General features: G+C 44.3%; 1 protein-coding gene across 7 annotated transcripts in view; it reads left to right on the top strand.

Moving 5' to 3' along the window:
- Nucleotides 1–41: 41 nt before the first annotated feature.
- The window catches only part of BDH1 (3-hydroxybutyrate dehydrogenase 1), a 33,305-nt gene continuing 9,625 nt past the window's right edge, over nt 42–23,721 (top strand). Inside the window, exons 1-6 of one of the 7 annotated variants that reach the window (XM_081030331.1) lie at nt 65–585; nt 7,513–7,595; nt 12,879–13,005; nt 16,131–16,203; nt 16,904–17,014; nt 22,708–22,849. In XM_081030331.1, the coding sequence (XP_080886457.1) occupies nt 12,923–13,005; nt 16,131–16,203; nt 16,904–17,014; nt 22,708–22,849 (409 nt within the window). In that variant the 5' untranslated portion in view covers nt 65–585; nt 7,513–7,595; nt 12,879–12,922. Of the gene's footprint in view, nt 1,318–1,446; nt 1,954–7,512; nt 7,596–12,878; nt 13,006–16,130; nt 16,204–16,903; nt 17,015–22,707; nt 22,850–23,721 lie in introns of those variants that run through there. The other 6 variants (XM_081030335.1, XM_081030333.1, XM_081030330.1 and 3 more) reach the window with 6 other exon arrangements.

The following is a 23,721-nucleotide window of genomic DNA, read 5'->3' as shown; positions in this document are numbered from 1 at the left end:
TAGGAGCACATTTTAAAATATATTTCATCTGCTCAGAAGACACGTAAAAACTAACTGATCAGTCCTGGTGAGCTCCAAAGACAGCAACTATGCATAGGAGCTGGAAGGAACCTCGTCCTCACCAGGGTTTCCTCACTTCCTGAAGCAGCACCTTCTTTCCCCGCGGGCTCCTGGAGGGAGATGGCGGTGAGATCTGCGCCGGTTTAGGGCCGAGATGGGCAGGCAGCAGGGGGAGCCTAGCGCGAACAGGCAGCTCGGTGCCTAACGATTGAGGGGCACGCTCTGCCGGAGCAGGGCCAGGCCAGATGCCCCAGCGCCAAGGAGGTGGCGCGGGAGCACTCCCCGCCCCGGCGACGCCAGCCGTCGGGCCCCGCCCGTCCGGTCCAGCCCTAACACTGGCACGCAAGGTGTCTAGGCGCGTCCGGTAGCCGAGGCCGCGGGAGTGCGAACCGGTAGAGAAAAGGGCGGCAGCGCCCCCACTCGGTCGGCCAGTCCAGGAGCGCGGGCACCTGGAAAGCGCCCGATTAAGGCGAGCGCGCCAGCTGAGCCGTCTGCAACCGCCGCCCCCTGACCATTTGGTTCGGGGTAAGAGGAGGGGTGCCCATCTCTACCGCTGGGGTGGGATGCGTCGGCGCCCTCTGCTCAGTTTGGGCTGGCCTTGCGTGGCCCTTTAGCTGGGTCGCCCGGATGCGGGTGGGAAAAGGGGCACAGAGTCTGGCAGGGCGGGCCCTGCGGCCGCCGTGGAGTGAAGGTAGGAAGATGGATCGATCCCGCCCAGACCTATCTCAGCGGTAGGTGGGCCTCACCCGCCGCCCTCCCTGGCCTGGTATCCGCGCCGAGGGAGCCCTGCCTGGCGTTTATTATTCGGAATAAGGTGCTCTGCAGGAGGAGGCCCAGGTTGAACACGCGGCCCCGAGATTCCCAGGTACAAACTTCCGGACATTTTACAGAAGGAGACCCTGTCCCCAAGAGGATCGGAACAGGCCCAAAGTCACAAGAGGATAGGAACAGGCCAAAGTCAGGGGCCCAGCCTGGACCGACGCCAGTAGTCCTGCCTTCCAGCCCCGGGCTCTTGGGCATTGCTCCCTTCTCCACCGTCTGTCCTCTGTTCTGCCCGGCATCCGTCCTCATCCTCCCATGTCCTCCAGGAGGCTCTATTCTCGCGGATTTGGGGACTTCTCGCTCCCCTCCTGCTGCGGCTTCAGGAAAGATGCTGGACAGCGGTCAGGCCGCCGGTCCAACTGCCTTGAGCACTGGCCGAACCGGCCTCAGGACCGGGGGAGAAGGAGGACCAAGCAAGGGGAAGGCGCCGCGGGGGTAGGCTGGCTATGCTGGGGTGCTGGTGGGCCCGGGTCGGCCAGGGCCGGGAGCCACCGGGGCGCACCAGCGCTAGGACTGCGGGGCTTTGTCTGGGCGGTGCCGCCTCAGCCAATGGGAACGCGGCTCGGGCCGAGCCCCCGCGGCTCCCAGCCTCCTGCTGGCGGGAAGGGAAAACGGCCTTGAGATTGGCCGCGCCCACGACGTGCCGCGGCGGCGCCTGCGCGTCCTGGGCGTTCGGCTCTTTCTTGAGCGTTGGATGAAGAGGGCCTGAGGCTGTGTCGTCCCGTCTGTCTGCGCGCCCTGGTTGCGCTTCCCCCGGGCGGTGGCCTCCGGCGCGGGCCGCGCCTTGGTGGGGGAGGGTTGGTCCCTGCGCGCGTCGTTGAGCTCGGCGCGTTTTTTTCCATCCTGTTAGCCAACATCTGAAAATAGCTGATGCCGAGTCACAGTCTCTCCGTGCAAGCGGTTGCAGAGCACATATTTCCTTGTGGAGGGCCGTCTGCAAGCCTGCTGCTGCCGGGATCCTTTATGACGCAGCAAACGTCCTAGGCAAACGTCCTACTTTCTAGGACGTTTGGAGCCAGGCCCTGCACAGGGCATGTACCCCTGGCAGGCGAGGAAGCGGACCTTTTGAAAGTGTGTGGTTTTCATATGCTCCCTCAATACACGTTTATAGAGCGCCTTCTTCCTGTCAGGCACCAGAGTAGATATTTTGGAGCACTTATAAGTCAATGGTTCAACACGTGGGTCCTATCTTTGGGGGCTTCACAGTCCAGGTGGGGATTGGAGGTTAGGTGAGGGCTGTGAATGGCTGTAAACAGAAATACCTCTAATGCTCCCCTCCCTAGGTAAGAGCTATTATAGAGGCACAGAAGGAAAGCATGAAATGGGAATGCAGGGAGACATTGATTTTTTTAAATTAATTTAATTTATTTTTGTCAATTACAGTTGACATTCAATATTATTTTATATTAGTTTCAGGTGTACAGCAGAGTGGTTAGACTTTCAGTTTACAAAGTGATCCCTGGGATTTCTCTAGCACCCACCTAGCACTACACATAGTTATTACGTTTACATTATTATTGACTATATTACCTATGCTGTACTTTATATCCCTGTGACTATTTTGTAACTACCGATCTGTACTTCCTAATCCCTTCCCCTTTCTCACCCAGTCCTCTAACCAGCCAGTTTGTTCTCTGTTTCTATGAATCTGTTTCTGTTTTGTTTGTTCACTCACTCAGTTCTTTAGAGTCCACATATAAGTGAGATCATATGTAATTTGTCTTTGACTTATTTCACTTAGCATAATACTCTCTAGGTCAATCCCTGTTGTCGCGAACGGTAAGATTTCATTTTTTTTTAATGACTGAGGAATAGTCCATTGTATATATGTACCACTTCTTTATCCAATTGTCTGTTGATGGGCACTTAAGTTGCTTCCATTTCTTGACTATTGTAAATAAAGCAGAAGTGAACGTAGGGGTGCATATATCTTTTCAAATTAATGTTTTGGATTTCTTTGGATAAATACCCAGGAGTGGAATTGTTGGGTTGTTGGGTCATAAAGTAGTTCTAATTTTAATTTTTTGAGGAACCTCCATACTCTTTTCCACAGTGGCCGCACCAATTTGCTATCGCAACAACAGTGCAGATCCTCACCACTTGTTTGTTGATTTATTGATGATAGCCATTCTGACAGGAGTGAGGTGATATCTATCTCATTGTGGTTTTAATTTGCATTTCTCTGATTAGTGATGTTGAGTATCTTTTCATTGGTCTATTGTATGATCTCTCTGGAGAAATATTCAGGTTCTCTGCCCATTTTTTAGTTGGATTGTTTGTTTTTTTTTTGGTGTTGAGTTTGAGTTCTTTATAAATGTTGGATATTAACCCCTTATCAGATGTATCATTGGCGAATATCCTCTCCCATTCAGTAGGGTGTCTTTTCGTTTTGTTGATTGTTTCCTTTGTTGTGCAAAAACTTTTTAGTTTGATGTAGTCCCATTTGTTTATTTTTTCTTTTGTTTTCCTTGCCCTAGAAGATAGATCAGAAAAAATATTACTAAGAACAATGTCAGAGAGTTTACGGACTGTGTTTTCTTCTAGGAGTTTTATGGTTTTGGGTTTTACATTTAAGTCTTTAATCCATTTTGAATTTATTCTTGTATATGGTGTAAAAGGTGGTCCAGTTTCATTTTTTTGCCTGTATCTGTCCAGTTTTGTCAGCACCATTTATTAAAGATTGTCTTTACCCCATTGTATGTTCTTGCCTCCTTTGTCATAAGTTAAATGACCGCATAGATGTGGGTTTATTTCTGGGCTCTCTATTCTGTTCCATCGATCCATGTGCCTGTCTTTATGTTAGTACCATGAGATTTTGATTATTATAGCCTCTCGTATAGTTTGATATCAGATAGTGTGATGTCTCCAGTTTTGTTCTTCTTTCTCAAGATTGTCATGGCTATTCTGTGTCTTTTGTGGTTCCATATAAATTTTAGGATTATTTGTTCTAATTCTAAAAATGCCATTGATATTTTGATAGGGATTGTATTGAATCTATAGATTACTTTGAGTAGTATGGACATTTTAATGGTGTTAATTCTTCCTATCCATGAGCATGGTATATACTTCTATTTATTTGTATCATCTTTAATTTCTTTCTTCAATGTCTTATAATTTTCTGAGTGCAGGTCTTTTACCTTCTTGGTGCTATTTATTCCTAGGTATTTTATTTTTTTGATGCAATTGTAAATGGAATTGTTTTCTTAATTTCTCTTTCTGATAGTTGTTATTGGTGTATAAAAATGCAACTGATTTCTGAATATTAATTTTGTATCCTGCTACTTTACTGAATTCATTTATCAGTTCTAATAGTTTTTTGGTGGAATTTTTAGGATTCTTTGTATACAGTGTCATGTCATCTGCAAATAATGACAGTTTTACTTCTTCCTTTCCAGTTTAGATGCCTTTTATTTCTTTTTCTTGTCTGTTTCCTGTGGCTAGGACTTCCAGCACTATGTTGAATAAAAGTGGACATCCTTGTCTTGTTCCTGATCTTAAGGAGAATGCTTTTAGTTTTTTTGAATATGATGTTAGCTGTGGGTTTGTCATATATGGCCTGTATTATGTTGAGTTATGTTCCCTCTATTCCCACTTTGCTGAGAGATTTTATCATAAATGATTTGGATGCTGGATTTTTGTCAAATGCTTTTTCTCCATCTATTGATATGATCATATGATTTTTATTTTTCATTTTGTTTATGTGATCTATCACATTACTGATTTGTGGACATTGAACCAACCTTGCATCCCAGGAATATATCCCACTTGATCATCGTGTATGATATTTTTAATATATTGCAGAATTCAGTTTGCTAATATTTTGCTGAGGATTTTTGCATCTATGTTCATCAGACATCTCAGCCTATAATTACCTTCTTTTTTAATATCTGTCTGGTTTTGGAATCAGGGTAATGCTTGCCTCATAGAATGAGCTTGGGAGACTTCCCTACTCTTGAAGTTTTTGGAATAGTTTGAAAAGGATAGGTATTAATTCTTCTTTGAATGTTTGGTAAAATTCACCTGTGAAGCCTTCTGGTCGAGGACTTTTGTTTGTTGGGAGTGTTTTTGTTACTGATTCTATTTCATTAGTTGTAATTGATCTGTTCAGATTTTCTGTTTCTTTTTGATTCTGTCTGGGAAGGTTGTATGTTTCTAGGAATTTATCCATTTCTTCCAGATTATCCAATTTGTTGGCATGTAATTGTTCATAGTATTTTTGTGTAATCCTTTGTATTTCTGTGGTGTCAGCTGTCACTTCTCCTTTTTCACTTCTGATTATATTTATTTGAGTCCTCTTTTTTCCTTTTTGAGTCTGGTTAAAAGTTTATCAACTTTGTTTATCTTTTCAAAGAACCAGCTCTTGGTTTCATGTATTTATTTTTTTAGACTCTATTTCATTTATTTCCATTCTGATATTTATTTCCTTCCTTCTACTCACTCTGGGCTTTGTTTTATGTTCTTTTTCTAGTTCCTTTAGGTATAAGGTTAGATTGTTTATTTGAGATATTTTTTGAGGTAGGCCTGTGTTGCTGAATTTCCCTCTTAGGACTGCTTTCGCTGTGTCACATAGCTTTGAGGTCTTTGTGTTGTTATTTTCATTTGTCTCAAGGTATCTTTTGATTTTTTTCCTAGACTCATTGTTAACTCATTCATCATTTAGTAGCATGTTATTTAGCCTCCATGTGTTTGTGTGTTTTTCAGTTTTTTTTCTTGTTGTTGAATTCTAATTTCATACTATTGTGGTCAGAGAAGACACTTGATATGATTTGAATCTTCTTAAATTTATTGAGACTTATTTTGTGGCCTAACATGTGTTCTATATTGGAAAATGTTTCATGTGCACTTGAAAAGAACATATATTGTGCTGCTTTGGGGTGAAATCCTTTCAAAATATCAACTAAATCCATCTGATCTACTGTGTCATTTAAGGCTGCTGTTTCCTTGTTGATTTTCTGTCTGGAAGTTCTATTTATTGATGTCAATGGGGTGTTAAAGTCCCCTACTACTGTGATTGCAGTACTATCGATCTTTCCCTTTATGTGGGTCAATATTTGCTTTATATATTGATGTGCTCCTATGTTGGGTGCATAAATATTTAGAAGGGTTATATGCTCTTGAAAATATTCTTCTCTGTCTTTTATTATAGGCTTTGTTTAAATGTCTATTTTTTCTGATATAAGTATTGCTACCTAGCTTTTTGTTTTTGTTTCCATTTGCATGAAATCTCTTTTTTCATCCTTTTATTTTCAGTCTGTGTGTGTCTTTTGATCTGAAGTGAGTCTCTTGTAGGCATCATATGTATGGGTCTTGTTTTCTTAACCATTCTGCTACCCTGTTCTTTTGATTGGATCATTTAATCTATTTACATTTAAAATGATTATTGATAGGTACGTAGTTATTGCCATTTTATTATTCATATTTATTGCCTCCCTCCCCTACTTCTTCTTCTTAAAGAAGTCCCTTCAACATTTCTTATAATACTGGTTTGGTGTTGATGAACTTCTTTCTCTTTTTCTTCTCTGGGACAGAGATTGATTTTTGATTTAGGGGATCAGGAAATGTATTTTGGAAGAGGTGTTATTTGAATCAGTTAGGACTTGGTCAGATGATGATGTAAGATTTGGTAAGGTGCAGATTTGGTAAGTACAGAGCTTGTTGAGCGTTAGTGTAACAAATGTTATAATGAGTAGATATGAAAAGCATCATTGGAGATAGGATTTGGAAGGACCAGGTGGGGACGCCCAGCTTGTAGGCTTTGATTTGAAACTTGGTAAGCCTTATGAATAGAATGGCTCCTTAATCGGTCAGTTGGACTAATGTCATTTTTTTATGTCTGCACCAAAATCTTAAAAATATCTTTGATTCTTCCTTCTTTCATTCACATCCTACATTTAGTTTGTCCATAAATAATTGTGGGCTCTCCCTTCAAAACATAGCCGTATACTGTACCCCTGGATTACTGCCGTAACTTCTAACTGGTCTTTCTGCTTCTGCCCTTGTCCATCCTCGGTCTATTCTTAACCCACTGAGAGTTATTGTATTAAAATATATGTCTGACTATGGTATTCTTCAGATGAAAGCATTTTTGATTCATTCAAATATTAAGGGCCTACTGTGCACAGGGCACTGTTATGTGTTGGGGATACCACAGTGAACAAAACAAAAACCTCCGCTCTCAGAGATTACATTCTAATGGGACTGAAAGACAGCAAATAAGATCAATACATACAATATGCATAATATTATGATGTAAGTTTCCAAGGAGGGGGAAAGATGGAAGTAGGGAAGGGGGATAGAAAATATCAGGGGTGGTCACAGAATGTCTTACTGAGTAGACATGTGAGTAAAAGACTGAAGTGAGAGGATGAGCCCTGTGGACAGTAAGGGGAAGAACGTTGCAGGTAGAGGGGAAAGTAAGGGCAAAGCCCCGAAGCAGGAACTTGACGGTCATCTTCCAAGGACAGCAGGAAGGCTCCTGTCACCAAGGTGCCATGGATAAGGCGGGGATGAGGTCAGAGAGGCCATGGGGCTCAGATCATGGAGGGCCTTGTAGGAAATCTACAATGATTTTGGCTTTTACCCTGAGCAAGAATTTGGTGCAGGGGAGACGTAATCCAATTTATATTTCAGAGGATCACACAGGCACTGCTGAGCAGTGTCTGAAGGGGGGCTTGGAAGAGGGAGCCTCATTGGAGGCTATTGCAATAATCCAGGTGAGAAATGATGAAGGCTCAGACACAGACAATTGCAGAGCATCCTAGATACATTGTGAAGGTGGAGTCAGAATTTGCCGACAACTTGGCTGTTGAGTTTTCAAGAAAGACAAGAGTCAAGAATGGGGAGTATTTAGAGGAGCAGATACTCAGGGCCATAGCACAAACTCAGTTTTGGACAGGTTACATTTGAGTTACCTATTCAGCATTCCAGGGGAGATGTTGGATGGGCAGTTGGATACATAAGTTTGGAGTTCAGAAGAGAAGACTGGTTGGAGATAAATATTTGGGAGTTGGCAGAACATTAATCATATTTAAAGCTATGACAGCTCATCATGGTGGTGAGAAGAGACCAAGAACGGAGCCCTGAGACTCCATTGTTTAGTGGTTTGACCTGAATTTAGTAGGCAAGCCCTGTTCACCCAGGGATGGAATGCCTGCTTAACCTGACACTTGTAATTATGGCTATTTTGGCAGCTCTGGTGACACTTTCTTTTGGGGAGGGAGAGATGAGAAGCAGAGAGGGGGAGGCCCATTTTTCTGTTGTCATTACAAGATGTACAACGTGATATTCTCAGAATAAGGGGGAAGCTTAAGAATTAATACTGATCTGCAGAAAGAACCTGCTTTCAGGGTGTTTTAGCCAGTATTGTTTTGGCTGCAAGTAATAGAAACTTTAAGCTTGCTTAAATTGCATGGAGAATAAATACAATGAATGCTGTATAGAGCTGGAGAACAGGAGGGCAGATGGGCCTCAATAGCAGAGCTGCCTGAGGAGGCTCTGCGGTTGTTTTTTTCTCTCTCCACCTCCACTTCTGCTCCTTTCTGCAGGCGTGCCTGACTCTTTTCTCTGCAGACTGGCTTTCTCCATCTCTCTGGCTTCAGGCCCAACGTAGCATAGCTGCCTGCTCCCCACTCCAGCAGCCAGATCACATGTCCCTGCCCCACAGAAGCTGAGGTGCATTCTTTCTCAATGCCAGGGGACAGAGTGATGGGTTCATTTTGGGTCATGTGTCTCTCCCTGACCCAGTCCTCTATGGTGGTGGTGGTAGGAGGTCTCACTGTCCAACTTCAGCTGCAGGTGCCAAATTGTGTGGGTGAGAGGCAGGTCCAATAGGACAGGAATCAGGTGAGCAGGACAGACACCCAAAAGATGACCACTGCTGAGAGTGTGACATGTTCCCTGAGGAGAAGGGGCCACCAACTAAGTCTAATTGGATGACTGGATTGTTTCTCAGCCTAATCCAAGTGTCTGCGTTAGGTTTGCCTTTGCTGAGCTGGGCTACAAAGTTATATCCTTGGCTTTTATTGAAGGTGTCTGTTAAATACAGATATATGAGTGTCACCTCTACTCTTAGGACCCAATGGTGGTGAGAACATTGTCTATTATATCATTTGATGTTTCTATATAATGCATTTAGACTTTTGTTCCAGAATAGTTATTTCTCTAAAGAATGACAAGCATCTTTTTTTCTTTTCTTTTTTTTTCAATTTATTGGGGTGACAATTGTTAGTAAAGTTACATAGGTTTCAGGTGTACAATTCTGTATTACATCGTCTATATCTCACATTGTGTGTTCACCATCCAGAGTCAGTTCTCTTTCCATCACCATATATTTGATCCCCCTACCCTCATCTCCTAACCCCCTACAAGCATCTTTTTTTTTAAAAAGATTTTATTGGGGAAGGGGAACAGGACTTTATTGAGGAACAGTGTGTACTTCCAAGTCAAGTTGTTGTCCTTTCAATCTTAGTTGTGGAGGCTGCCGTTCAGCTTCAAGTTGTTGTCCTTTCAGTCTTAGTTGTGGAGGGCGCAGCTCAGCTCCAGGTCCAGTCGCTGTTTTTCTAGTTGCAGAGGGTGGAAACCACCATCCCATGCAGGACTCGAGGAATTGAACTGGCAACCTTGTGGTTGAGAGCCCACTGGCCCATGTGGGAATCGAACCGGCAGCCTTCGGAGTTAGGAGCACGGAGCTCTAACCGCCTGAGCCACCGGGCCGGCCCTACAAGCATCTTTTTTGAACGAGGGCTTTAAAACTTGTTAGGTTGCCCTTTTTGCATGGCCTCAAGGAAAATCCCCATTAACTGTGCAGGTAGCATGTATAGCTGAGCTGAGCTGGAACTTTTAGGCAAGGTTATACTAAGCAATCAGAAGGGAAATAGCCAAAGGATATATACATCTATCTGGTGAGGAATCTCAAACTCAAATGCCTGTAATGTCCAGGCAGTTAAGTAAGGTGATCTGAGTGGGCTTAAGAACGTAAGTGCAAACTGTTTGTATTGAGTTCAAGCATTTAGCTGCCTCATTACATTGCCTTTTAAAACACTAGGCTGGCCAAACAAAATAGCCAAGTAGAATACAGCCTGCCAGTGGTCAGACCTTGGAGTCTCACACAGCTTGCTGTTCTTTAGCTCCTCAGTGTCTGGGGTCCCTACGTAGGGTGGTTCCCTACTGAAACCCAGCTTGTCTTCCCCAGTGGGACAGGGCCTTCCCCTCCCACGTGGTAGTGCCAGGGCCCATCCAGACTTCATGTCTAGAAACATGTGACTTTTCTTTCCTGCCTATGGCCGACTCTGTGTTCCTGTTTCTTGCTGATGCCCTACCTCTTCCGAGGATTGTCTGCCTCTTGCAGACCCTGTCCCACAGGAATGCAACCAGCTCTATACTCTGTAAGATAGTCCTGTCAGGATGCATTAAGGGAGCCCAGCATCACGACCAGGTTGCGCGCTCTGTTCCTTTGGAGAGGAGGTGCTTTCTACAGGTCACGTTTGGGCTTGAAAATGGAAAGGAGGTGCCCTTGAGAGCAGACCCAAGTGTTTTCAGTTTTAGAAAAGTTTCTCCCAGATGATAGATTGATATGTGAGCATCTTGATTTTGCAACAGTATCTTACAAATTTGGTCACTGGGAATTAAGCCCCCTGTCAGCTAACTGATTTCAAGGCTAAGGAAACTGTCCCCAACCGCCACAGGTGCTCTGCCTTTCTCCTTCAGCACCCACCTCCCACAACCATTTGTTTCTAAACCAAAAGGCAAGTGAGTGGCCTTTCAAGTTTGAGAACTCAATATTTACAGAGACCAAAGTCCAGCACAAGGCATTAAGATGGCAAATAACCCTGAAGAGTGTGTGGGAACCCCACTGCCTATGGAGCATTGTGTTTGGAGTGAAAATAGCATCACATTTAAGAAACTTTAAAAAGAAGAAGAAAAAGAGATGTACAATTCTACCATTCCGCATAAGAGACTGCCTTGTAAACAGTGCATTATCAGAGGGGCTGAGCTTTAAGGAAGTCTTAAAGCCGAGTCTAAGGAAAATAAAATGGAAAGCAGCCTTCCATTTGGAGATAGCGTTGAAGCCTTCTCTGCCACAGGCATCGAGTAGAAGGGATGGAAAGGGCTTTAATTACAGAAAACTGGGTTTGAAATCACCCAGTGGTGGTGACCTCAGACACCAGTCCTGGCGAGAGGAGGTGGAGATGTGTGATCGGCCAGCTGGTCAGTGCTTGGCTGGTTTTGGGGCACCCAGGTAAAGAATCTGAGTCTGGTATGCGCCTGCGCCTTCCATGAAGGGCCAATGGTGGGGGTGGGCTGCGAGCACACAGCTGATCCCATTCAGCAGAGACTCAGAGTGCCTCTTTGTGTCAGGTTTCTTCTGGGCCTGGGGTATTCAGTGGTGAACAAGATGGCCTCGCCAAGCTTATGGTCTAGAAGGGGAAGATAAAGTAATGAAACGATAATTTTGGATTGAAGAGTGACCTTACAGAAAGCAACCTTTGTGTGTTGCATGGGTGTTGGGGACAGCCTCTCAGCCATCTAGAGGGAGGAAGAGCAAGGGCCAGGGCCCTGAGGCAGGATGGAGCTGGGCATATATGAGAAGCTTTCAGAGGATCAGTATGGCCATGGTGCAGCGAGCTCAGGGGAGGGCGGTGCCAGACAGATGTAGGAAGGGAGGCAGAGGCCGCTCCAACAGGCATGGAAAGGAGGCTTTAGGCAATGGTGTCACATAAACTGACTGGTATTATGAAGATCTTTGGGGCTGCTGTGCAGGGAATGGAGTATAGCGAGTAGGGACAGGAGTGGAAGCAGGAGCCATCCAGAAAGATCACACAAGCCAAGAGATCCCCATTTGTTTTCTTTTCCCGAGGATTAAACAGGTTAAACCTCCACCTGCATACTGCAGTGAGCTTGCAGTGTTTGCCTAGTTAATGATCTTATTGCAGAAGTATTGGCCCAGGCAGATGGTTATCACTTAGATCTGGGTGACAACAAAAGGGCAGGGGGGGGCTCCCTCCCAGGCAGAACCTGTGCTAATAACAATATAAGCAACCACAGGCAGGTGTGCAAAGGAGAGGCTGGACTGTTCCCCAGGAAAAGAACACCATCTCCTCCGGCTGCGGTTGTCCTGCTCAACTCCCTCCCAGGCTCCACTTCCCTCTCTCAGACCAGGAGGCAGCATCATAACAGAATTAACCAGAACAAGAAGGCAGCAAATGCACACACTGGTCAACAGTTACTAACGCCCAAACAGTCATAGTGCTGAGTTGCCTTTAGGTGAAACCAAGTGACACATGGCCTTGTTGTAATCAGGTTGACACAACCTTAAAAAGGGGTTGTAGGGGGGTGGGAGAGACTGTGTGTGTTTAGATTGATCACAGTGTGTCTCATTGTATAGCTCATGTCTCCATGCTATAGTGAATTACTGCTGAGTTCAGCCTCAGAGCCAGACCTTGTGTTCGGTGGGGTTGGAGAGAAAGGTGTAGAGCTGAGTCAGATGGTGCCTGGCATGGGGTTGGAAAAGCTGCCTGCAGAGGCCTGTGGGCAAATTGGGAATGAAGGCTGATGTCCTGAGTCCCTACAGATTGATGATTTGCTGGACATGGGGAACATAGACAAGAGGATGAGGCTCATGGAATTGGAATCCCTGAGAGGGTAGGTCCCCGAGTCCCCCAGTAGTTGCTACACAACCTGGTTTGAGGATTACTGGTCTGGTCCAACCTCCTCATGCTACAAATGGGTGATGATTCGTCTAGTGTTGCCTAATGAGTTGGTGGAATAGCCAGACCGGAACCCAGATTTCTAGACATCTCAGCTTTATGACTTTTTTCATCACATGAGGCTGCAGCTTGAGTGGAAGGTGCTAGAGGGGACTGCCTGGTGCAATGACAGGATGTGGGCCAATCAGACAGAGCCCAGTTTGACTTTCACAACCTGGAAGCAAAATGGCCATTCCTGCCTAAACCCCTGAAGGCAACAAGACAATGCTGAGAGTGCATTTTGTGTTTCAGGACCTTCCAGGAAGAAGCCGACCGTTTTACCTCGTGTGGCCACAATGCTGACTGCCCGCCTCTTCAGACCTCTGTCACAGCTCCCGGGGAAAACTCTGAGTTTCTCTGATAGAGAAAATGGAGTGAGGTAAGAAACTGAAGGGTGGAGGTGGCCTTGAGGGTCACTCTGTCTGGGAAAAACGTCTCCTTCACACATCAATGACGCAGGTGGTAACAGGCTTGACTCTCAGAGACGTCTCAGTACCCACGTCTACCAGCGAAGAAAACGCAGAGATGTCCTCAGAAGACAGAGACCTCCCAGAGCACACAGGGCACAGCAGAATATCTTTCATCAGATACATTTTTTAAACTTTTTATTTTGAAATAACTATACTTTATACAAAAGTTGCAAAAGTAGTACAAGGGTTCCTGTATCCTCTTTATCTAACTTCCTCAAATGTTAACATCTTGTAAAACCTTAGTGCAATCATGAAAACCAGGAAATTGCCACTGATATAATATTAATTAACCTAAACATCTGATTCAAATTTTGCCAAGTGAGGAGAACTGACTCTGGGTGGTGAACACACAATGGGATTTATAGATGATGTAATACAGAATTGTACACCTGAAATGTATGTAATTTCACTAACAATTGTCACCCCAATAAATTTAAAAAAAATTTTGCCAAGTGGCCCACTAATTGACCTTTTCCTGGTCCAGGATACAAACCAGGGGCCACAGTGCATTTAGTTGTCATGTCTCCTTACTGTCTTCCTATTGAGGACAGTTCCTGAGTCTTTGTCATTCTTCACCATGACACTGGGAAGAATGTTCTTCAGTATGCGTTTGTGTGAGGTCCCCGTGTTTAGATTCAGGTATGCACGTTTACAAGAACGCCAGCCAAGAGTGGTGGTGCCCTGTCATGCATCCCATCAGGAGGCACAGGAGAAGATGTTGATGTATCTCATTACTTTGATCACCTTATGCCCTTTTCAAATCTTATACATGAAACCAGGTAACTAAAATACCCTGAGACTTCAGTGAACTACTTGTGTGATTTAGAGAAATCATTAAGTAAGTACAAATTAAACAAGCAGCTCTTCTTCATTGAGAGCTTCCAGGATTGCCTTTTCCAAAGAGGATTCATGTGTTCTGCTACCTCATTTTCCTCTGTTGCAGTCAGAGCAAAGGAAAAATATGCCTTTTTCTTTTATATTTGAAAGGAGTGAAATTAAGTGTTAGGTAAAATTCAAAGTCCCAGCAGCTAGAAAATTGATGGGTATTTTCTATCCAGGTAAAGATTTTTAGAAGAACATACATTTAGGCTTTTAGCAGCATTTGCTTAAAAGCATTTCCGCGGGATACAGCTGCTTGGTTGGAGATGGGGCTTCAACTACCAGAGAACACCATATAAGAAACATTAAAATGTCCCTTCCAGCAGAGAGGACATCTCATCGAAAAGGGAATGGAGCCTGGCTCTATTGAAAGGCTTTTGAAGGTGATTTACTGCAATTTTTTTTTTCAGTGAGTGAGTCATAGAAATGGTAAAAATCTGTCTTAAATATGGCTTTTAGAAATTTCTGGAGATTATTTTTTATATAGGAAAATAATCCCAAAGGAAGTTAAATACTTTTACAAAGGTTTTATCCTCAAATTAAAGGGAAGTGAAGCATTAGTCAAGCCTCTGGCTCATTGGAAGGGGAAAAAGAAGGCTGTCATGGGGAGATTCTGAGTCTTCTGACAGGATTGTGGAAAAAAGCTGGTTAGGCTGAGGAGGCTGGGGCCAGCGTGGTGGGGGGCAGAGATGGGTCAGAGTGCATTAGCTGTCCTCAGGGCGAAGGCACCAGCCGAGGTCTGGGAGGGAGACCCAGGTGTGTGAGGAGATGGAAGGGGGTAATCACTGTGCTGGGGTCAGACAGGAGGTCTTTGAGTGGGGAAAAACTTTGGCCTGATCATTTTGCATGAATCTCAGTTGGAAAGGGCCTCATACTTCTTTTCCCACTGTGGGTGGATCCTGTGATAGCACCCTTACAAGTGACCTTACAGCTTTTATCTGAGTATCTTCAGCGATGGGGTGGTCAGTACCTCTCACAATAGACCTCCTGTCTTTGGATGGTGCTGTTATAAAGTCTTCATATCAAGCAGAAATCTTTTCTCTCTAAATGCTGCCCCTTGTTCCCGGCTCTGCCCGCTGTATTCATACTGAAGAAGTTAATAGCTTATCCTGAGGGACACCATACCACCCCAGCACCCCTCCCCTGACTTCTCATTCCATCTGCTTGCTTTTTCATTGCTCATCTCCCCGGTCTCCCCACTCAGCATCCAGGTCTCCCACCCGCATGATGTCCATTTGGTCTGTGATCCTTCTTGAGATGTGATGCCCCGGGCAGAACACCCCCCGTGTACCTGCCTCAGAGCAGCTGTCAGTACACAGCATCTGTCCCAGGGAAAACCTCCCCAGGAGTGGCTGCATGTGCTCCCTTCCCTGATACCTGACAACCTGTTCTGCTTACTGACTGCACAGACCTTTGAGTTTGGATACAACTTAACAACATAAAGGAACAAAGTATTGATACATGGAACAACCTGGATGAATTTCCAGAAAATGATGTTGAGTGAAGAAAGTAATCCCCACATTCCATTTATATAACCTTCTTGAAATGACAAAATTATAGAGATGGAGGACAGATTAGTAGTTAAAGAGGATGTGGGGAGGGCGGGAAGTGGATGTGGCTCTAAAAGGGTAACATGTGAGGGATCCTTGTGGTAGAAATGCTCTGTGTTTTCACTGTATTGATGCCAGGATCCTGGTTATGATATTGTACTACAGTTTTGCAAGATAACATTAGGGGAAATTGGGTAAAAGGTACAGGGCATCTCTCCGTGTTATTTCTTAACTGCATGTGAATCTACAATTATTTCAAAATAAAGTTTAATTAAAAAAACTATCCGGAAGCAGCATAAAACCTAAGGGTTGAGACATGGAATTTGCAGAAGATTCGTTGACAAAGCAGTATCTCTTGTAAGGTCTTCCTAAACAGTGACAAAAACAGTCACTGCAACAGCTGGCCGCCTTTCTTCCAGCCTAGCAACCCTAGAGGAAAGAGGACCTCTTCCTCAGTAGAACCAGCATGTTGTCCCCAGGGGCTTGGGCTGGGGAGACAGTCAGAGCTGCTCACTGGTGGCTGAGGGTACTGAGTTGCTTCTGCCCCAGGAACAAGGTCTAGGTGTGACCGCAGCCTGTGCTCATGGCTTCCTTTTCTCTTGCAGGCACACATTACTATTTTACTCTGCCTCCTTTGTCCCTATGGGCCGTCGGACGTATGCTGATGCAGTGAGCCCGGTGAGTGGCAGCCTAGCTACCTGGGACCAGCCAGCCAGGTGGTTAGAGCCCTTCCCTCCGGGCCCCAGGCCCTGAGCCACCCTCAGAGCAGGGCTTTAGAGCTTTCAGAACACTCGGAGCACTTTCTCACTTGCTTACTGACCCCCCACCCCCACCCCCCCCAACCCCCAGCACACACTCCAAATCTCCCATCAGATGAGTAAGGGGTTAAGACTTTAGACTCTGGAATCTCTCAGGCCTGGTTTCAATTCCAATTCTATCACTAAGTATATGGGCATTTAAAAAAGATCTGTTTCCTCACTTGTAACATGGTGTAATAAGCATAATTATTATATGGAGTTATTGTGAGAGTTAAATGAGAGTAAGGCATGCACAGTGCCTTGTACATGGTAAATAACGATGAAGATGACGGTGGTGATGGCGATCGTGATAATGGTGATTGCAGATGAGGAAACTGAGGTCCAGAAAGGGGAAGTAAGTTCCCAAGCAACCTTATTAGTTGGTGGCAGAGTCTCAGGTAGAACTCCGTCTCCTGTTCTAAGTCTAAGCTTTTTCCACTATACTACGGTGCTTCTCCAGTAGCCAAGTGGGGAGCGCCAGGGCTGGCCTACTCAGGAAGTACTAGTTCCTGCCCAGAGGGGGCCTGGTCACTGCCCTCAGGATCCTGGTTCCTAACATGGGGTCTAACCTTCTAAAACAGGTGGGCAGCAAAGCTGTCCTGGTCACAGGCTGTGACTCTGGATTTGGGTTCTCCTTGGCCCAGCATCTGCATTCAAAAGGCTTCCTTGTGTTTGCTGGCTGCTTGATGAAGGTAAGAGATGGGTCAACTTTGTCACCACGGTCCTTCACACGTAGTCATTGTTTTGTAGGGTATTTTTTTTATTGCAGTCAAATACACATAACATAAAATTTACCATCTTAACCGTTTTTAAGTGTATTGTTCACTGGTATTAAACATATTCACATTATCTAAGTACCACTTATAAGTAGAATGATACAGTATTTGTCTTTGTGACTGGCTTATTTCACTTAACATAATGTCATCAATGTTTGTCCATGTTGTAGCATATTACAGGATTTCTCTTAAGGCTGAATAATGTTGCGTTTTATGTATACGTTATATATTTTACTTATCCATTCATCTGGAGATGGACACTTGGATTGCTTCCATGTTTTAGCTACAGTGAATAATCCTGCTATGAATAGGGGTATATAAATATCTCCTCGAGACCCTGCTTTCAATTCTTTTGGGTATACACCCAGAAGTAGAATTGCTGGATCATATGGTAATTCTATTTTTAATTTTTTGAGTAATCATCAAACTGTTTTCCATAACAGCTGCACCATTTTACATTCCCACCAACAGTGCACAAGGGTTCCAATTTCTCTGCACTTTTGCCAGTACGTGTTGTTTTTTCTTTTTTGATAGTAGCCACCCTAATCGGTATGAGATGGTATCTTATTGCAGTTTTGATTTGCATTTCCCTAATGATTAGTGATGTTGAGCATCTTTTCATGTCATTGGTCATTCATATATCTTCTTTGGAGAAACGTTTATTCAAGTCCTTTACCCATTTTTTAATTGGGTTGGTTTTTTGTTGTTGTTGAGTTTTAAGAGTTCTCTATATATTCTGGATATTAATCTGTTATCAGATATATGATTTGCAAATATTTTCTCCCATTCTGGGGGTTGTCTTTTTACTCTGTGTATAGTACCTTTTGATGCACAAAATTTTTAATTTTGCCTATTTTTCTTTTGTTACCTGTGCTTTTGGTGTCATATCGAAGAAATAATTGCGAAATCCAATAGTGTGAAGCTTTTGTTCCATGTTTTCTTCTAAGAGTTTTATTGTTTTAGGTCCTTGATCCTTTTGAGTTAATTTCTGTATATGGTATTAGGTAAATGTCCAACATCATTCTTTTCTGTGTGGATATCCAATTTTCCCAACACCATTTTCTGAAAAGACTGTCCTTTCCCCCATTGAATGGTCCTCGCACCTTTGTCAAAAATCACTTGACTACATATGTGAGGTTTTTTTTTTCTGGGTTCCTTTGGGACTCATCCAGTGGAATTTAGGGTGCATGAAGGGAAGTACTGGGACATGAAGCTGCAGAAGTAATTAGGGTACAGTTTCCCCAATTAGAGAATTATGCAACTATCTCCACAGATCACTTTTAGAAAATTTCTATTTCTCAAAAATTTCCCTCTTGACCATTTGTACACCTGCCACACCCACTTCTAGTCCTGGATAACCACTTGTTTCTGTTTCTTCAGATTTGTCTTTTCTGGACTATTCATATGAATGGAATCATACAATACACAGGCTTTTATGCCAGGCTTCTTTCACTTAGCATAATATTTTTGAGATTCTTCCATGTTGTAGAATGTAAGAATAGTTCATTCCTTTTTATTGCTGGATAGTATTCTGTTATATGAATATATTACTTTTTAAAAAGTCATTCACTTTTTAATGGATATTTGGATAAAAATGTTGGGATTTTGGGCCATGATGAACAATGCTGCTATGAGCATTCACATACATTTCTTCATGTAGACATGTTTTTACCTGGTTCCTTTTATTGGAATTTAGCAACCAACAACTGGGCATTAAGCGTGCTCATTGCTAATGGAGCATTGCTGCTCTTTGTCCCTCTCAGTGGACGTGTGTATGTGTGTGATTATTTATACACACATACATATATACAAATGCACACACTGTATCTATGACACACACACACAAACACACACATAATTCATGAGGTTATACTAACCTCCTAATCCAATTCAACACACCAGCATTCTTTCTTGCTTCCCTCATTCCGTTTTTGTTTCTTTCTTCTCTTGCAGTTAGAACCCTGATTCCCAACTATGTCAATATATTTACTCATTTGGCTGATCATATGGTGTACACACAATAGCTTCAGAATTGCTACATTCATACCATTACAAATAGCAAACCTACTAAGTAGTTATCTTAGTTTGAATCCTGCAAGAAGCAGGTGCCAAAATAGGATTAGCTGTGCAAGAGATTGATTTGGGAAATGCCTATAATAGCTACAGGGGAATAGGGCAGGTAAAGACAAAGAAATCTTTTAGATTGCAATGCAGGTCTGTGAAAAGAAGTTGGAAGGAAGGAGGATTAGGTAGGTAGAGCTTCTGACTGCAGTGCAGTCTGAGAGTCTTGGCTGGGATGATGGGGAGTTTCCAAGTCAAGGTTAGAGGAGACCTGCCTTGGGCAGGAATGGCCCAGTGTACCCGCCATGCTCAGCCGTTGACTAAGAGCAGCCCAGGCAAGTGTGGCTGTGACCGTGGCATTCACCCACAGTGGATCTGAAAGTGTGGCAGCTGGAGACCTTCTGTCAGCTGCTCCCACAGCAGGTTGTCCTGAAAGGAGGGTACTACTGTGGTCACCACAGTAGAGCTTTAAGGTTTTTTTTTAAGTGTTTTTTATCTATTGACTGAAGGTATACAAAGTAGTGTGTTTAATATTTACTTGGATTATTTTTTGTCTTTATCATTACATTAGTTATTTGAAATACAATGTGATTCATATGTTTGTGTTTTGTTTCCTTTGTTCTTATTGATTTAATTTGATTTGAGAATATGTAAAAGAATAACAAGGCTCTAAAGTCAAAATTATTTTAAAAGCTACACTCAAAGTAGTGTTATGCTCCCACTTTTTCCACTTCATTCTTTTAATTTATCTCTCTTATACAAATGTTTGTATACGGCATATACCTTTTTATAATTAAAAAAATTAACAATATATCTTGGAAAATACTCCATATGAGTTCATAGAGATCTGTACTATTTTTAACAGCATTGTGGTACTCCACTGTGTGGGTGGACCATAGTTTACTCCATCCATCTCTTTGGAGCACTTTTAGATTGTTTTTCAATATTTTGCAATTATAAATAATGCCACAATGAATAACCTTGTGCATACGTATTTTTGTATTGTTGAGGGTTTTCTCTTTAGGGTAAATTCCTAGGAGTGAGGTTCCTCGTAGGTTAAAGTGTTAAAAATATATATTAAGAAGATATTCCCAAGTTCCTATCACAGGAGCTGTGTAATTTGACATTCCTACAAGTAATGTATGGACATACCTGTTTTCACACAACTTCACCAACAGAGTGTGCATCAACTTTTGATTTTTGCCAATCTGATAGATGAAAAATGTACCTCAGTGTAGTTTTAATTTGTGTTTCTTTTACTGTGAGTGCATAGCCCTGTTCTTTAAAGGTAAGACCCAGAAGTTGCACATATGCTGCCCATGCTCTCCCTCTATTGGCCAGAACTTAGTCACGTGCCATGGCCTTACCTGGCTGCTAGGGAAGCTGGGAAATGTAGTTGGTATTCTGAGACAACATGTAACCTGCTTAAAGTCAGGGGTTTTACTATTATAGAGGAAGGAAAGAATGGGTATTTGGTACAACTTGCTGTCTCTGCTCAGATGTTTCCACCCTCTTACTCTTCACTCTCTACTGGATCAAACACACACACACACACACACACACACACACACACACACACACCCAACATAATCCCACATCCTATGTGCACTACTACCTCATTTCTCTGCTTATCTTTGTAGAAAAGCACCCCTAGAAGGTTGTTTGTACTACCTATTTTCTTTCCAACCCACCTAGATCGGGTTTTTGACCCTACCACTCTCTTTATTTGTTCATCTATTCAGCAAATATTTATTGAGCGCCTGCTATGAACTGATGAAATTCTATGAAGGTAGAGCATATGACAATTCAGTGAAAAGTTATTGCCCTTGTGGAGCTTACATGGGGGTGGGGTGGGAGATGAGCAAGGAATAAGATAAGTAAGTAAATTGCTTTTATGTGGGGTGGTTCAAACCAGTTACGCGAGACTCAGCCTAACCCATAGAGAACTTTCCACTGCTGACGTATGCTGGCCAACCTTGTGCTTCCTCCTGTAGCCCTTGCTTCAATACCAGTTGTAGGTGCCCCGGGCAAGCCCTGGGCTAAGAGTAGGCATTTCTCTATTATTTCATCCTCTGGCAGCTACTCCTTTCCTCTTGTGAGATTCACGCACCACTGAGAAAGTCACTGCCAATTAAATTATGACTGACGGTGTTTAATTTTCACGTTGATTGTAGCTCATCCCTATTGTGAAAAACTGTGTCATAGAATAGATGAAATGTGATAATACAACCTGCCTCATGATGGGAGCACTAATGAGACAATGCACGTCAAGTACTCAGCAGTCTGAAGCACAGTAAACAATAAGCGACATCTACTTGATTCAAATCCCCAGCAGCTCACTACTGCCCCCAGACAGGCTGCTGCCCACCTCCCAGCCTCCTGTTCCACTGCCTCCTCAGGCCTCTGCTCTGCCGGCCTGACTTACGGGCCCCGTCCTCTTACCTCTGCCTGAAGTGCCCCTTCCCCAGAGGCCCTTTGGGTCCAGGTCCTCAGTTGTCACTGCGTTTAGAAAGTCTTCCCTGCCTGCCCCACCTTCTGTGCACCCCCCCACCTCCCACAAGGTCTCCTGCGGCTAGTACTTCCCGGATTGTTTGCTTACTCAGCTGCATCCTTCCCTAAAATGTGGATCTTTGAGAACAGGGACTGAGTGATTTATTTTTGTGTCTCCAGATCAGTGCTGGAACATGATAAAGGCCCCAAAAATGTTGCTGACTGAGTGATACTTTTCTCATGTGTAATAGTACCTGAATTCGTTTATCACTGAACATATTTTTAAAAATGATTTCCTGTTTTCCATTAACCTGAGCAGGTCAGGACAGGTAATGTCCTTATGTCCAACAGTAGCTGGAAAAACTGGGCACCTGTTAAGGGACACGGCTGAGTGAGTGTACAGAGCCTGGTTAGTGACCAAACTGGAAGTAGAGGCTGGCATTGGCCTCTTACAAATTTTGGGGTGACAGGCCCTTGGCTTAGAACATAGGTGGCAAACTGCAGCCTGCTGGTCACATGTGGCCTGTGGATATGCTTTGGCCCACGCGTCTTTTTTTATTTTTTTGTTTTTTTGTAGTTTAACTAAATTGCTAGCACTTAAAAACTTAGGAAATTTCACACAGAAATCCCAATTACAAGCTTAAAAATTTAAGCACCTGCAACCCTGGGCTTACATACACCCGTGGGCAACAGCTGGCAGGGGTTGAGAGGCCAGGCATGTGCTTCACCCCTGAGTGGTCTCCCGCCTCACCTTATGATACCCACATGCCTGGCCCTGCCAACCTCTGCTTAGAGAAAGGATCCTGCTAGTGAGACCTTGGGGCTCACATTTGTGTCTGTGGCACTTAGTTTGGTGCTTGGTATGTCATCAGGGGTTGAATAGAACCTCCTGCTGATGGAGCAGGTCCAGGGGGGCCTCCAGAGACCACCACCTGCAGTTGTTAGTAGCCCCAGGCTTACGCAGGGACTTGGGGCCAGCTCCCTGCCATGGCCCTGGTCTTCATCCTGGAAGCAGGATGGGAAGGAGGCAGATGAAGCAGCTTCTCTCTCCTCTTCAGGACAAAGGGAATGAGGGGGTCAAAGAGCTGGACAGCTTGAAGAGTGATCGACTGAGAACCATCCAGCTCAACGTCTGCAAAAGTGAGGAGGTGGAGAAAGCGGTGGAGATCGTCCGCTCCAGCCTGCAGGACCCCGACAAAGGTAGGGAGCACCTTGGGGCAGCTGGGTAGTGCACGGGCTGTTCCAGGGGTGCCCTTTGTAAGTGCTACCATCCATTATTGTTCACTCTTCCTCCAGCACAGTTATGTGAAACATACCCATGCAATAAGGCAGTGTGAAAGAAAGCCAGAGGTAATTTCAGAATCTACAGGAATGATGAGTGAACGTGTTCTGGTTCAGGTCAGGTCAGCCAATGCCTATTGAATGTCCACTCTCATCCCAGGTGCTGGGCCAAGTGTTGGGGATACAAAGATGGCCAAGAAAGGACCTCATTGGGGGTTGGCCCCATGATTTCCACATCCCCTCTCAGGGAGGGGCACAGGACAGAGGGACTAGCCTAGTCTTAGGGTGAGCAGAGAATGGGTCATTTAGGGCAGATTGTGGCAGAATGTGCAGAAGGGCATTCCAGGAAGAGAGGAGAGCGCACATAATGGTGGGACGCACACACGGTGTGTTAGTGACAACAAGCCAGGGGTCAAGTCTGGTGGAGATGGTAGCAGCAAATGAGGTGGGGAGGGAGCTTGGTCAGGGCCTGGGGTGCCAGGCGAGGGAGGTGACCTCTCTTTTAAGGGCAGTGGGAGCCACAGAAGGGCATTTTCCGAGGGAAATGACCTGGTCAGACTAGTGACAGCTTCTCTGGGGGCCGTGGTGGCAGTGTGGAGTGGATTTAAAGGGGGACATAGGTATGAGAGTCCTGACTAGGCCAGTGAGAGGAGCATCAGAATCAAGGAGCATTAAGGAGACGTAGCTGCACATGGAGATGAGGGAGAGGCAAGAGGTTCGTATCCTGGACATCTGGTACCCCTCCCCGGAGGAGCGCTGAGGGATGGGGTGATGCCGAAGTGCCCATGGGA

This window comes from Rhinolophus hipposideros (assembly GCF_964194185.1).
Source record: "Rhinolophus hipposideros genome assembly, chromosome: 2".
NCBI lineage: Eukaryota > Metazoa > Chordata > Mammalia > Chiroptera > Rhinolophidae > Rhinolophus > Rhinolophus hipposideros.
The sequence above is the reverse complement of the archived record's forward strand: the minus strand, read 5'-3'. Positions and strand labels throughout refer to the sequence as shown.